This window comes from Aspergillus melleus, assembly GCF_016097325.1.
Source record: "Aspergillus melleus strain CBS 546.65 chromosome Unknown contig4, whole genome shotgun sequence".
NCBI classification, from domain to species: Eukaryota; Fungi; Ascomycota; class Eurotiomycetes; order Eurotiales; family Aspergillaceae; genus Aspergillus; species Aspergillus melleus.
Window position 1 is genome coordinate 1,879,407 of NW_025763373.1, and position 13,255 is coordinate 1,892,661.

The 13,255-nt window shown below is 50.6% G+C and overlaps 6 protein-coding genes and 1 non-coding gene across 7 annotated transcripts; 2 read left to right on the top strand and 5 right to left on the bottom strand.

The window, feature by feature from the left end:
• Positions 1-647: 647 nt before the first annotated feature.
• Positions 648-2,585, bottom strand: LDX57_007579 (uncharacterized protein; the record flags this gene model as incomplete). Its single annotated transcript, XM_046089295.1, has 6 exons — positions 648-1,049; positions 1,149-1,481; positions 1,549-1,674; positions 1,737-2,074; positions 2,131-2,228; positions 2,296-2,585. The coding sequence occupies 6 exons, from the start codon at positions 2,583-2,585 to the stop codon at positions 648-650; spliced, it is 1,587 nt and encodes a 528-aa protein (XP_045945265.1).
• Positions 2,586-3,002: 417 nt separating this feature from the next.
• Positions 3,003-4,136, bottom strand: LDX57_007580 (D-mandelate dehydrogenase-like dehydrogenase; the record flags this gene model as incomplete). The annotated part of the gene is made up of 2 exons (XM_046089296.1): positions 3,003-3,927; positions 3,991-4,136. The coding sequence occupies 2 exons, from the start codon at positions 4,134-4,136 to the stop codon at positions 3,003-3,005; spliced, it is 1,071 nt and encodes a 356-aa protein (XP_045945266.1).
• A 1,130-nt stretch (positions 4,137-5,266) lies between these two features.
• Positions 5,267-6,910, top strand: LDX57_007581 (dienelactone hydrolase; the record flags this gene model as incomplete). Its single annotated transcript, XM_046089297.1, has 3 exons — positions 5,267-5,510; positions 5,577-6,014; positions 6,093-6,910. 3 exons carry the CDS (start codon positions 5,267-5,269, stop codon positions 6,908-6,910), a joined length of 1,500 nt encoding a protein of 499 aa, XP_045945267.1.
• A 146-nt stretch (positions 6,911-7,056) lies between these two features.
• On the bottom strand, positions 7,057-8,489 carry LDX57_007582 (D-serine ammonia-lyase DSD1; the record flags this gene model as incomplete). The annotated part of the gene is made up of 4 exons (XM_046089298.1): positions 7,057-7,466; positions 7,533-8,025; positions 8,137-8,253; positions 8,319-8,489. The coding sequence occupies 4 exons, from the start codon at positions 8,487-8,489 to the stop codon at positions 7,057-7,059; spliced, it is 1,191 nt and encodes a 396-aa protein (XP_045945268.1).
• A 349-nt stretch (positions 8,490-8,838) lies between these two features.
• LDX57_007583 lies at positions 8,839-8,983 on the bottom strand. The gene has a single exon. It is a non-coding gene; the product is annotated as a tRNA-Thr (tRNA).
• Positions 8,984-9,367: 384 nt separating this feature from the next.
• On the bottom strand, positions 9,368-11,503 carry LDX57_007584 (glutamine synthetase family protein). Its single transcript, XM_046089299.1, has 5 exons — positions 10,911-11,503; positions 10,598-10,857; positions 10,499-10,551; positions 9,773-10,453; positions 9,368-9,716 (listed from the first exon to the last, which is right to left on the bottom strand). Exons 1-5 carry the CDS (start codon positions 11,326-11,328, stop codon positions 9,686-9,688), a joined length of 1,443 nt encoding a protein of 480 aa, XP_045945269.1. The 5' UTR covers positions 11,329-11,503; the 3' UTR covers positions 9,368-9,685.
• Positions 11,504-11,732: 229 nt separating this feature from the next.
• Positions 11,733-12,572, top strand: LDX57_007585 (type 1 glutamine amidotransferase; the record flags this gene model as incomplete). The annotated part of the gene is made up of 3 exons (XM_046089300.1): positions 11,733-11,949; positions 12,001-12,224; positions 12,285-12,572. The coding sequence occupies 3 exons, from the start codon at positions 11,733-11,735 to the stop codon at positions 12,570-12,572; spliced, it is 729 nt and encodes a 242-aa protein (XP_045945270.1).
• Positions 12,573-13,255: the final 683 nt, after the last annotated feature.

Consider the following 13,255-nt stretch of genomic DNA (forward strand, 5'->3'; position numbering starts at 1 on the left):
ATTTTAATAATAGCTTTGTATATATTTCTTCGGACAGTTTCAATAAATAATTTTTAATTTGTGTTTGATTGAGAGGACTCGGTCTTCGGCAAGGAGATAAAGCAACAAAATTGATTATTTGTTTGAATTGTATATGCTCAACAATCCAAAACGGCAAGTGACAGGCAATTATAAAATGTAGGATTTGATCTTGAAAATTCTGTTTGTTATAAACGATAGAGATCTAAAGATAGAGAATAATCAGTAAAGGTTTGTTTTAGAAGGATAAATAAATATTTATGATGATTCTTCATTCAATATCTGATTGATTGTTCGCTTGAACATAATTGAAGGTGTTTTATTTTTTTGCAATTCTTGTGAAGATGATAATTTATAAAATTAATTTTTGAATTTTCAATTCCCAGATATTGTAAAATATGAAGACATGCAAAACAATAAATGTAAGGGATTTTGTCGAAAAACAATGCATTTTTTTGAAAATTTTTTCATAATGTTGATGACTTCTCCCGATTGAAGTAAATTTCAGATTTTAATATTTGTTATGTAGCTCTTACATTGTAATCAAATTAGCATGTTTGTTAAGCTATAGAAATGTAGAATTTCGGATATAGGTCAAGTAAATAACAACTACCAATCCCACCCTCAGATCAATGCACGTACCTGAACCTCACCACCCCATCAACCAATCCACCTACATCCCTCTCTCCATCCCCCTCTCTCTCCACCCTCTCAATTCGCCGATTCTCCTTCTTCAGATGCAATTTGATCGCCACCGCCGTACACGCACATACTAAACACGCCCCACTCATGACCCCTCCACCAGCATAATATCTCGGTTTCTGAGAATCCGGAAACATATACGAAGTATAAAAGTGCGCGACACCAGCGCCCATGAGGTTCACGACGGCGAAGGCCGCGGCGCGTTTACTTTTCGGTCGCGGCAGCGTGGAGCTGAGCCATGAGACGACGAGGTTGTAGGGGCTGTAGGAGCCGGCAGTCATGAGGAACATGCTGAAGTAGCGGGCACCGAGGGAGGGGGTGAACATTGCCTATCTCATTGGTTTTCGCGTCAGCTATTGTATGATATCTTTGGTCATGGACCTGCGGAAAAGGAATGCGAGAGGGGCGAGGAGAAGGAGAAAACAAACCAGCAAATTCCCCAACAACGCAAACGCCAACGGCACAGTGATATGCAATCCCCGCTCATTAACTCTGGCGCCATGGAAAGAGATACACAAGGAGCAGAGGAAGGCAAAGAAATATGGCGGCGCGGTGAGCAGCAAAGTGATGGTCTCGTTGTAGCCCAGGGTGCCGACGATCGAGGGGAAGAAGTTGTTGAAGGACTGCGCGGTGAGCAGCGACATCTGCAGCACGATGAACATGTAGAGTTTCGGGTCGAGGAAGGCTTGCTTGACGCCCCAGAGGAGGGATTCGGGGTCGTCGTCGATGATGCCGGCGTTTTCGTTGCGGAGACGCCAGTCCTTGGGTTTTTGGTTAGTTTGTATCATTCATTGGGTGAGCAGGTGGATGGATGGGAGGAGGGAGTACTGCGAGTAATTGATGGTCCTGGTTTATCCACCACCGCGTCGTCGACCCAGGATAATCCGGGATAATTGGGATGACAAGCAAGGCGATAGCAATAGTCATTGATCCCTCGATGATGAACAACCATTCCTATGTCTCCACGTTAGCCTCTCAATCGATTCCTCTTAGCACTGAGGGGGAATAGAACCCACCCAAGCCGGCTTCCCCAGTTCCCCCTCCATCCTCGCCACAATACCCGCAGCAATCAGCCCCCCAAAGGCACTCGCCAGCATATTCGCACCATACAAGAACGCGATCCGCGGCGGCAATTCCGACCGCTTGTACCAGCAGGACATGAGGAAGAAGACGCCGGGCAGGAACGGTCCCTCGACGAGACCCAGCACGATGCGACAGATGAACAGGCCTGCAAAGTTGCGCGTGAAGGCCTGGCATAGAGACACGAGGCCCCAGGCGGCGGTAACGAGGCCAATGTAGAGGGATGGTTTGACCTTTGTGATGATCATGTTGGAGGGGAGTTGGGTTATTATATCTTTCTAGGTGGTTAGTTTGAAGGTTATGATGGATGGAAGGGAAGAAGTAGCGTACATCCAACGTAGAAAATCATCAGACAGGTGTTATACTGCGTATTGGAGATTCCCAGCGTAGTCGGAAGTCCGGCGATCTTTGCATTGGCGATGTTGTTCCTGCTCTAGATTAGTCTTACCACAGCGTAAAACCCAGGCCCAGAGCGAAAAAGAAACGAATACCAACCGATCCAAAATATTCATCAAAAACAAAATAATAACCGCAGGGAGTAAGCAGCAATCCAGTCTCTTCACCAAATCCTTTTCCAGAGCTTCTTTCTCCTCTGGCTCTAGACTCGCCAGTTCTACCGGCAGTGGAAGCTGCTGCAGTTGGCCCGGCTTGACATTTTCGATGGTTTCGACATCACCCTTGCTTTGGGTTCGGGTGTCTTTGATTCTGTCGTCCATTGTGAGGATGGTAGCTGTCAGTCGGCGAGTGCGGAGCTGTAATTGCGGGGACAAATGCAGTAGGGCCATCTTAAAGGTCGAAGACTGTTATGCAGGCCATGAGTCCGCGGTAACCTGTCCGATGTCTGGGGTAGATCGGCGGGTTGAGCTCGGGGGTTTGCCGGAATCTGGGGAAATGCGGAGAAGACTGCAGGGATAGAGAGGGATAGCCGGTCCTGAGGGTGTGGGTTATCTAGAAATTCAAGTTGTGCTGTACAAATCTGTAGTTTTATTCAGACGAACGTGCAGCTATAAGCTGTAGGTTAGACGATGGTGCGAGCCAGTTTATGATGATTCTTTCTATTCTATAAATTCAAAATATTACTAAAGATGGATGACTCGATATAGTTGAATTTGAAGTTCTATCTTCTACTTTTCTATGTATAAAGTACTCAGGACACTGACAAGGCCAAAACTTATAGTTGTAATCAAAGATTGACATCTTTTCTATTGCATCCTATTCAACGCCTCCCTAACAGCCCTCGCATTAACCGGAGTCAACGGCTCCCCAATCATCTCCCCGTCCTCCCCCACCACCGCCAGAATATTTTTCATTGCGTTCAACTCAAAGTTGATCCTCGTCTCCAGTGCCCCTCCCCCAACATGCGTCGTCAACGTGACATTCTCCATAGCCGCCAACCGCTTCGAAACCTGCGGTTCATGATAATGCACATCCAACCCCGCCGCAGACAACTTCCCACACTCCAGCGCCTCAATCAGCGCCTGCTCATCCACCACCTCCCCCCTCGCCGTATTCACCAGCCTCGCCCCATCCTTCATGACCGAAATTGTCTCCCGATTGATCAAATGCCTAGTCCGCCCATTCAACGGCGTATGCAAGCTCACGCAATCCGCCCCCCTCAACATCCCCTCCAACGACTCCACATACACCACCCCCAGCCTCTCCTCCTCCTCCTGCTCCAACCTCACCACATCAAAATACCGTACCTCCATCCCCAACGCCCCCCTCGCCTTTGCCGCGACCCGTTTACTGATATTCCCCAGCCCCACTAACCCAAGGACATGACCACGGGGGTTTCGCGAGATCGTCGCGATGAGCTTATGCGTGGCCGTAAAGATCTCCGGATCCGCGGTCCGCGCCGCAAGTTGCGATCTCGTAAAGTTGCGAAACACGCTCAGGATCATGAACAGCGTTGTGTCGGAGACGGCGTCATCGGAGGCCCCGGCGCCGTTGGCGTACCAGATGCCGCGCGCGGCGAGAGCGTCGACGTCGGCCCAGTTGAAACCGGCGCCGGCGGAGGCGAAGATGCGGACGGAGGGAGGGAGGAGTGAGATGAGGTCTGGGTTCCAGGGACCCATTTCGCCGCCGGATTGGAAGTGAGGGCGGAAGATGGCGGAGAAGGGGCCGTATCTGGTGGTTTTTGTTAGTTTTTTTCGACTTGATGCAGGTGGGAAAAGGGGTGAGGGAAGGAACCGGTTGGATTTCAAGGCTTGGATGAAGGATTCTCGACCGGGGGCATCGTTGTGGATGACTTGGTAGCGGTCGGAGAAAGGGCCGTTGTAGAAGTCATGGTTGTATTTGATGGGGTCTCCAAGGTGGAGAACAATAGGTTTGGGCATTGTTGAGGTTGGTAGAATTTGGCTGTGGTAAGAACGTATGTAGTTGCTGGAGAGGTATCACACATCGTCATCTTTAAGATGGGAACTGAAGCTGTTCAACACCGGAGAGAAAGCCGTTGGTGTCGGGGATGGCCCGGTCTTTGTGGTGCGGGGAATCACCCCAGAATGCAGCTTGTCTTAGTTCGACAACAGAGTCTGGGGATGGAATGGTTTGATTTACTTGGTTGAAGTAGAGAGCTGCTTGAGACTTCTTGAGTACCTGGTAGCGCATCGGATTCTCTGGTTGTAGACGAAGGAGCTCAGCCTATTCAGGAATCATCAACTCTAACCATGTTATTAAGTGCATCAAGCTCATAAATGGATGATGGCTAGGAAGCTTTGGCTTGACGCTTTTAGTGAAGATCTTATTTGCAAGAAGTGGCATTGAAATGATTAAAGTATCGATAATGATAACATAAGATGTTTATCCTCCTAATATTGTGGGGCGAGTCTCAAATCTTATTGAAATAGAAATAAGCTAATAGAAACGAATCAATAAGGATAGATGGATGTAAAATCTTCTATTATTTCCAGAAGTAATTAAGAGCATTGAGAAGTGAGCTCTAGAATAAATTTGCCTTATTTATGTTATAGTAATTAATCTACCCAAAGGCTAACAAACTCGAGGCAAGCCAATGTCAACCGTGGATAGCCCCATCCATTATTAAAATAGCACCGTCAAACCAGGCACGACAGCATCCGAACCATGGAACCTCAATGACAGCTGGAAACAAATCAACAAATCCTTCCGCCTTAATGGACAGAGAAAGAAATTACTGACTGAAGCGCACCCCGTTAATTAATATAAATGGCCCCATCAGATGATGCCCAGCCGTCCTGCAGCGATGACGTAGTGGCGCCGAGTGACAAGGACAATGACGTATTCCCGTGCATCCTCCAAGTCAAGTCCAGCCGATCTGCCACCAGCTTTGCGACTTCTTCCCTGCGTCTTTTTCTTCTTCTCCTTCATTTTTCTCTTCAGGGTCGGATGTACCTATCGTTCTTTCGATGATTTCCCGGATACCTTAATCTAATCGACTCGGTTCTAATCTAATCACGCCTATATAACAAAGCAAAAAGTACATACTACGATGGCCAGCATTTCCATTTCTGCCCCCGGTGCGGGTGGCTTTTTGTATAATTCCGGCCATAACACGGCTCGGTTGTGCGTGACGGCTGAGACACCGGATTTTGATACTTCGCTGTTACGCCGCTGGCAGGATGAGGGTCTCGATGTGCAGTACGTGCCGTTCAACGGCGGAGGAAAGGACTACATCCTGCGATTGAAGTCGGTGAAGGAGGGGTTGGGGGTTGGGGAGAATTATGCTGTTGTTGGTGAGTTTCCCTTTCATCGGAGATGGTACAGGATACAGGAGATATATGTTGTTAACACCCCCGTAGCGTTCGGCGACGCCGCCTCCTTCTGTCTGGACTACTACATCAAACCCACCACCTCGAGTCGTCTCTGCGCGCTCATCGCATACTACCCGACCAACATCCCCGACCCCCGGATGCGCTTCCCCCCGACGCTGCGCGTCATGACGCATCTGGCCGGCAGCACGGTCGACGTGACGACCACCCCGACCATGCTGGGTCTGCAGGGCAAGAGACGAACGACGACGCGACAGATCAACCCCGGCATTGGCACTGGCGAGCGCCTGAACATCGGCCACCTGGCGTATACGTACGAGCACGCGCAGCCGGGGTTCGCCGAGACGGACCTGGACGAGTATGATCGGCTGGCTAGCGAGTTGGCCTGGAGTCGCACGCTGCAGATGCTGAGGAAGGGGTTCGGCAAGGATCCGGACATCGAGGAGAAATGGGAGGAGCATCTAGAAGGTATCCTTACCTGCAGTCTACTTCCGGTAGCCCAACGAGCACACCACTGCAGATGAGATGCTAACGATGATTCACCAGCGAGATTCTTCTCCATGAACCTCTCCGATACCATGGCTGCTTATACCAGCCAGGTCGCTCCCACAGTGACCTACACGCCCACCATAAGCGGCGGAATCGGCACACACGCCCTACGCCGCTTCTACGAGCACCACTTCTTGAAAAGGCTACCGCCGTCGATGCGTCTACGGCTGATCTCTCGCACGCAAGGCACCGACCGCGTCGTGGACGAGCTCTTCGTGACATTCGAGCACACGCACGAGATCCCGTGGATGCTACCCGGCGTGCCACCGACCAATAAGCGCGTGGAGATCGTGATCGTCAGCATCGTGAGTCTGCGCGCCGGCAAGCTCTACTCCGAGCACGTGTACTGGGACCAGGCCAGCGTACTGGTGCAGGTGGGCTTGCTGGATCCGAAACTCGTTCCGCAGGGCGCATCGTCGACCGTGGATCGATTGCCCGTCGTGGGCCGGGAGGCGGCGCGGCGGATGCTGCAGGAAGATCCGGAGCTTGACGGCAAGGACTTCCACAATCGATTGATTCGGAGGGCGCGGGCCAAGGCGAAGGGGAAGGATGGCGAGCCGCAGACCCCGGCGGTTGAGGAGTCCGGCGCTGAGGGTAAAAGTGAGTTGGATACGCCGTTGAAGGAGCCCAAGGGGAAGGGCAAGGCGGTGCAGCAGGAGTCGCGTCAAGCTGGGCCGCAGCCAGAGACTGAAGCCGAGGGTGAAGATGGAGAGGACGGTCAGAATGGAGATGATCAGAACGGAGATGGTCAAAATGGGCACGTGGATGGAAAGAACGCTGCCTCTGTGGAGGATGCTCAGGATGAGGATGAGTAAATGGCTGATGATGAATACCCAGCATCTTTTGAAATCTTCTTCAAATCGCATTTCTGTCTGGGCGGGAGTTTAATTTAGGGTAGCTATATAGTTCTGTTCTTTTAATTTTGTTCGTTTCTATCTCTAATGCTACGTTGTCGTCCTGATCACCACCCCTTCCACGGCACCCAGGTCTCCCGAACTATATCCTCTTCATCAACCACGTAGTAAACGTGGAACGCGGCAGCAGTAATGCACGAATGCTGGCAATACAATATCACCCTATCCCCGACTCGAAACACGTCTTCCACCTTCTCCTGCTTCTTCGAACCCCCTAGTCCGAGAATCCCATGCTCCTGCGACATCCTCACAACAGACCAATCCGGCCGACCAGCAACGTATCCAAATCCCGGCACGGCACTCGTTTCCTTGGACAGCGCAACCGTACCCGCATTAACGAGCGCCTCGTTTCGCTCCGGATACACACTGCACACCTCGGCCAGGACGCGAACAGCCTGCTCCGACTCTCCCACCAGACCGGTCGACACCTGCTGGAGATCATGCGCAGGATAATTACCTGGCTCAAATGTTAGCCCCACATTCCAATCTCAATCAACTCTCGGAAGAGAGCGATAAAACTAACCAGCATGTAATTCCAACTCCAAATTCCCCGGCAACTCCTCCCTCAAAGCCTTTACGACATGGGCCGTCGGCGTGGACCCAATCGAAACAATAACCCTCCTGGTGCTATCACGCTCTAGATCCAAATACCTCGACGCGGAAACCACGCCATCCATCTCCGCACGAAGGACCTCCACGGCCTCCTCGCGCGTGCGACATCCATACGAATGGCCACCGTGACAATAGAACCCCTCCAGAGAAGCTGCGCCTGATGCCTCAACTCGCGCCACTAACCGCTCCAGCGCCGAGGACGTCGTCTCCACGCCCGCGCGCCGCGACCCAACATCCACTTTGATGAAGACGGGCCATGGAGCTGCGGTCCCAGAGCTGCGGGCATACTGCTCCAGGACATCAACATGCTGCTCGTTGTCGAGCATGAGTGATATCTTGACGGACTTTGCCAGCTCTGCTAACTGGGGCAGGACGCTGGGGTAGATGGGGATGCCGTAGAGACACTATCCGGGTGTACAGTCAGTCAGTAACTAAATAACTAGTGGATGGGCCAACTAGGTCGCCTGGTACCCAGTAGCAGATAAGTAGTCCTCAAGGTAAGTAGAAGAGCATACCTCATCTAAAATCCCCTCTTGCACCAACGGCATCGCCCCCCGGATCTCGCACACCGTGGACGCCACGATCTTCCGGTGGAGGCCGTTCGCGAGCATTTTGCGCGTGACTTCGATGGACTTGTTTCACTTTGTCAGCTACATTCATATCGAAAGAGCAGGTCGTTGAAAGAAATTGACCATACCTTGAGGGTCTTAACATGCGGTCGAAAGGAAATCTCAAGGTCCTGGACATCTTGTAGTAATTGCTTGATGTTTCGCTCTAGGGTAGGTTTGCTGATGACGAGGGCTGGGGTGGGGAGGTCATTGATTGACCGACCGATGAAGGAGGCGTGAGATTGGAGAGAGAAGTCCATTGGGGATTATATCGTGGAATGGCAGATTTCGCAAAAGTAGGAGTAGAAGGAAACGAATTGAGGGAGTCGGCTGGGATTGACGGGACCTAAGACGACGGAGGGGCGTTTTCTACGTTGGGCCAATGCGCTCCTTTGCTTTGGACAGGAGGACCCTCCTTGTTCGGGGATTTTAGGATATGGTACTCCGTACAGACAGTCTATAGAATTACTTACTGCCTATTCATCATATGTGCATTTACCCTGGCCACAAAATAATTTAGAGCAAACAGAGGTGGGAAAACAAGAGCCTGGAGGTCCTGAATGCAATGATAGACCTTCAGATAAAAAGAAGAAAAACAAAAAAGAAACAGGCCCGAGCCGCGGATCGAACGCGGGACCTCTCGCAGATATGCTTGGGTTGGAACCCCTGGAGTTGTTGTTAGTAAAGGCTAAATGAGCGGATGATAACTGTGGAGACATACTAAGCGAGAATCATACCACTAGACCACCCGGGCGGTTGATGAAAAGAGTTTTGAGTTCTGACATTATAAAGAAAAACAGTCCGTTGCCTTACCTCTACGATCATGCTGTTGGCTCGGAATTCTGGCCTCTGAATATGTCTCAGAGGTTAAACGCCGAGTATAGAAATAGACGCTAGTGGTAGAAGTACACCTACATACAAACAGATCCCAGAACAAATTGTCTTACTTGATTTGATCGATTGAGTCTGTTCCAGCTGCTTTTATTGATAGGCGGGGAGAAGATAACCTGAGGAGCTAGGGGGAATGCGGCGGTGAATCAGTACAGCCCTAGATCCTTACAACCAATGACTAACTATAGAATACATTTCTCTATATTCTTCTCCTAATATCCAGGTATTACTTATAAAACGTACAAGAATCCAGTCTGGCAATTCTCAATGACATACAGGTGTTCCATGTTCTTCCTACCACACACTTATTTATCCTGTTTCAATAGCCAGAATTCACTGTGGTCATTCATTCAAGATCATTTAGTTCAACTTGAAGGTGATCAACACTTTCAAGATAATAACAGATGTTTTCCACAATAGATGAAAAATGTATGGTTACACACTTTGACCAAAAAGATACATTGTTTTACCTATTCAGGCGGGAGGGTTGAGATGCTATTGATACTATTTACAGAAGGCGCATTCTACCATGCTCAAGTGTTGTACTCTATACTCGACCGAGTCGCTACACAGTTTCGATGTACCGTTTGAATTCCCTAGGCGCGTTAGCAAATCTCCCAAGTCCCAACACATGGACTCCGGTCAAACTCACCAATCAGTCACGGCTTCTCTCCACAGTCGCAATTCATGCTCGCGCGTGGCGGTAAAGAAGTCGACAAATTCGTCTTCTAGAATCTCGCGCGCCACGCTGTTGGCCGCGCTGAACCGCTGGATCGCCGCCTCTAACGTGTTCGGCAACAATTTCGGCCGGGGACTATCCGGCTTCAGCGCCGACACGGGCGGAACTGTGATCTCCAGCTTCTTTTGCACGCCGCGCCAGCCCGCGGCGAGAATGACGCTCAGCGCATAGTGAGGGTGCAGGTCCGCGCCGGGAATGCGCACCTCGAACCGCGTGGCACCGGGCTTGCACACTGGCGGCGTGATGATGCGGACGGACGCCATTCGGTCCTCGAGACCCCAGGTGATATTCACAGGGGCCCAGAAGTTCTCTACCAAGCGTTTATAGGAATTGATTGTGGGCGCAAACAGCGGCATAATGTCCGGTAGAGCCTCGAGGATACCCGCGAGGAATTGACGACCCAGGTCCGACAGTCCAGCTGCATCGGGCCACGGCGCGTTCGGGTCTTGTGTTTCCCGGGCGAAGAGGTTCTTTCCGTCGAGATCGCAGAGCGAGACGTGGATGTGACCGGAGCTGCCTGGTTGGCCTTGAATGGGCTTTGCCATGAAACAGGGCGTGATTCCGTATTCCATTCCTACCGATTTTGCCAGGAGCCTAAGTCGTTAGTCGCTGCGTTATCTTCGCGGTGGAAGGACATACTTGAACAAGGAGACTTTGTCGGCCATCTCCGCGACATCGCATACTTTCAGAGCCTGATACATGAGTAATGATTCTACAAATGATATGATTCAGGCTTACCGCTTCATATACGCCCGGCCCGCCCTCGGTGTGCCACCCCTCAATTCCACAATTGAACTGGGCGCTCATGTTGAAGATGTCGTAGAAATACTTCTTGTGCGCGACCGGCCGTGTTGAGCTGTACGAAAAGCTCCCCGCAGTCAAGGGACGAAGCGCGCCAGGGGTATTCTTCTCGAGAAAGGCGGCGATATCATGCGTGAGGTCATGCGCACCGTATCCGTCCTGTGAAGGAGTCTGGAAATTCATAAACTCCAGCTCGACTAGTACACATTAGCAATTGCCCCCGAAGAAGATCCCAACGTTGAATACATACCACCAGCCATACCCTGGCAATTCGCTGCCGCCAGCTTGTCGCAGATGCTCTTCAACATACTCCGACCATCTGCCGACACGGGCTTCTCATTCTGCACAAACCGCACCAAGAAGAAAGGAATATCCTCCTCCCACGGTATCCGTCGAAAAGTGCTCAGATCCGGCACGGCGAGAAAATCCACATACCCGGATTCCGGAGGCGCAATCCTCGCGTCGGTCGTGTACAGCATGTCCTGCATATCCCAGCCAAATACCGCGGAGCTGAACCCAAACCCCTTCTGCGCGATGCCCAAGAACTTCTCCTTGGACATCACCTTGCCGCGCAGGATGCCGTCGCAGTCCACGCCGGCGACCTTGACCTTGATGTCATCGGCAAGGAGGGTCGGGAGCTCCTCGACGGTAATATTTTGCGATGTCATGGTGATTATGATGTTGAGAAAGTTGCTCAATTGGAGATGGGGAGAAGGAAAGAGTAAATTCGCTCAAGGTACCGCTTTAAAGATGCCGAGGTGGATCGCACCTAGCCATGCTGCCATGGAGATCGTCATCGCGATACCAGAGTTAGCCACTTTCGTCTATTGCTCAGAGAACGACGCGCTGCGATGGAGCTGATGAAGCAATTTGGGTGTTTACCGCGTTGGAGAAGGGGAGCGCGCTGCGGGGAAGGGAAAAGACCGCGCTTATCGATAAGATAAGCCCCGATAAGCATTACCGCGGGGGAGTCTGAGTAAACAGTTCTCATAATGAGCTTACTCTGTGCCATTGGCCTCTCGAAGTCGAGAAAATACAGATTCTTAGTTGTCGAATATTCTAACCATCAAATATGACACGAATTGCCATCCTCGAATGTGACACCCCCATTGATCCCGTCAAAGATCGCTATGGCAGCTACGGCGACATGTTTCAGAGGCTTCTCAACACCTCTCTTGCTTCACTTGAAAATACGAACACTACGCTTGAACTGACCAAATGGGACGTGGTGGAGAACTCAGTGTTCCCTGATCCAGGGGACTTTGATGCACTTCTATTAACCGGAAGCAGTAAGTCAACCCTCATCCCGGTACCGATGGAGTCACTGACAGCATACCTAGAACACGATGCTTTTTCAGATACGCCATGGATAGTCGAATTAACCAACTACGTCCAAAAAACCCATCAACACAAGAAACCCATCATCGGAATCTGCTTTGGCCATCAAATCATTGCCCGCGCATTAGGTGCGCGAGTCGGTCGGAGTGACGCTGGATGGGAAGTATCAGTCGAGCAGATCTCTCTGAGTGATGCGGGCAAGCAGCTGTTTTCCAGGGACACATTCGTACGTTTATAACCAGAAACCCAAGACAGAAATCCCATTAACTAATACATCTCTTCTCAGTCATTGCATCAAATGCATCGCGATATCGCCCACGAAATCCCCGCGGGATGCGTGAATCTCGGCTCGACACCCATCTGTGAGGTCCAGGGGCTATATATGCCGGGTCGCATTCTGACGGTCCAGGGACATCCGGAGTACGATGGGTTTGTGATTACGAGTTTGTTGGACGCTCGGTATAAGATGGGGATATTTGGTGAGCGGACGTTTTATAGTGGGATTGAGAGAGCGGGAAAGCCGCATGATGGGTTACTGTTTGGAGAGGCTGTGTGGAGGTTTATTTTGTTTTAAGTTCTTGGGTATTTGAGTATAGGAGTTTATATGTTTGGGGTCTCCTAGAATATTTCTAGCAATAAATACTTTATGTTGTTGGTATGTCAAACGATTTTATATATTCTTCACCAAGAGGAACGCTGGCGAGGAAGACTAGATAGTACTGAAGAAGACCAATCATTCTCAAGATAGAAACCATGAAAATGAAATGAAAAGGCGTAAGCCTGTCTGAGTCACATTGAGCTGGAGTAAATATATGCACCTCCGTACAGGTGATCAAACGCCGCAGATATCCGAGCAGATACTCGATCTCGCAAGCCGTCGGTCTCGCAAAGCCGAGAAACAGGGCTCTCAACGGGCCGACCAGAGTACATAACATAGGGTGTAAAAAGACATTTACGACATATGTGAACAACTAAAAAAAAACTAATTAGGTCCTCCACTGCACGAAACCCACGGGCAATCTTCGGATCATAGCCCAAATGTAGTATTTCGGCACGCGACTCGGCAACCGCCCGATCATGCCATGTCGCCATTTACTACTGTGTACGAGAGCACCAGCTTTTGTGCTCATTCAACTGCAAAAGCCCTACCCAGAGTCGGCCAGCTACAGATCCCGAGGAACTCTTGTGGTCATTCGGGTATTCCGACTCCATCAACAAGTGGGGGGCATTAGACGACCCGACAACCAAGGAGCCAGT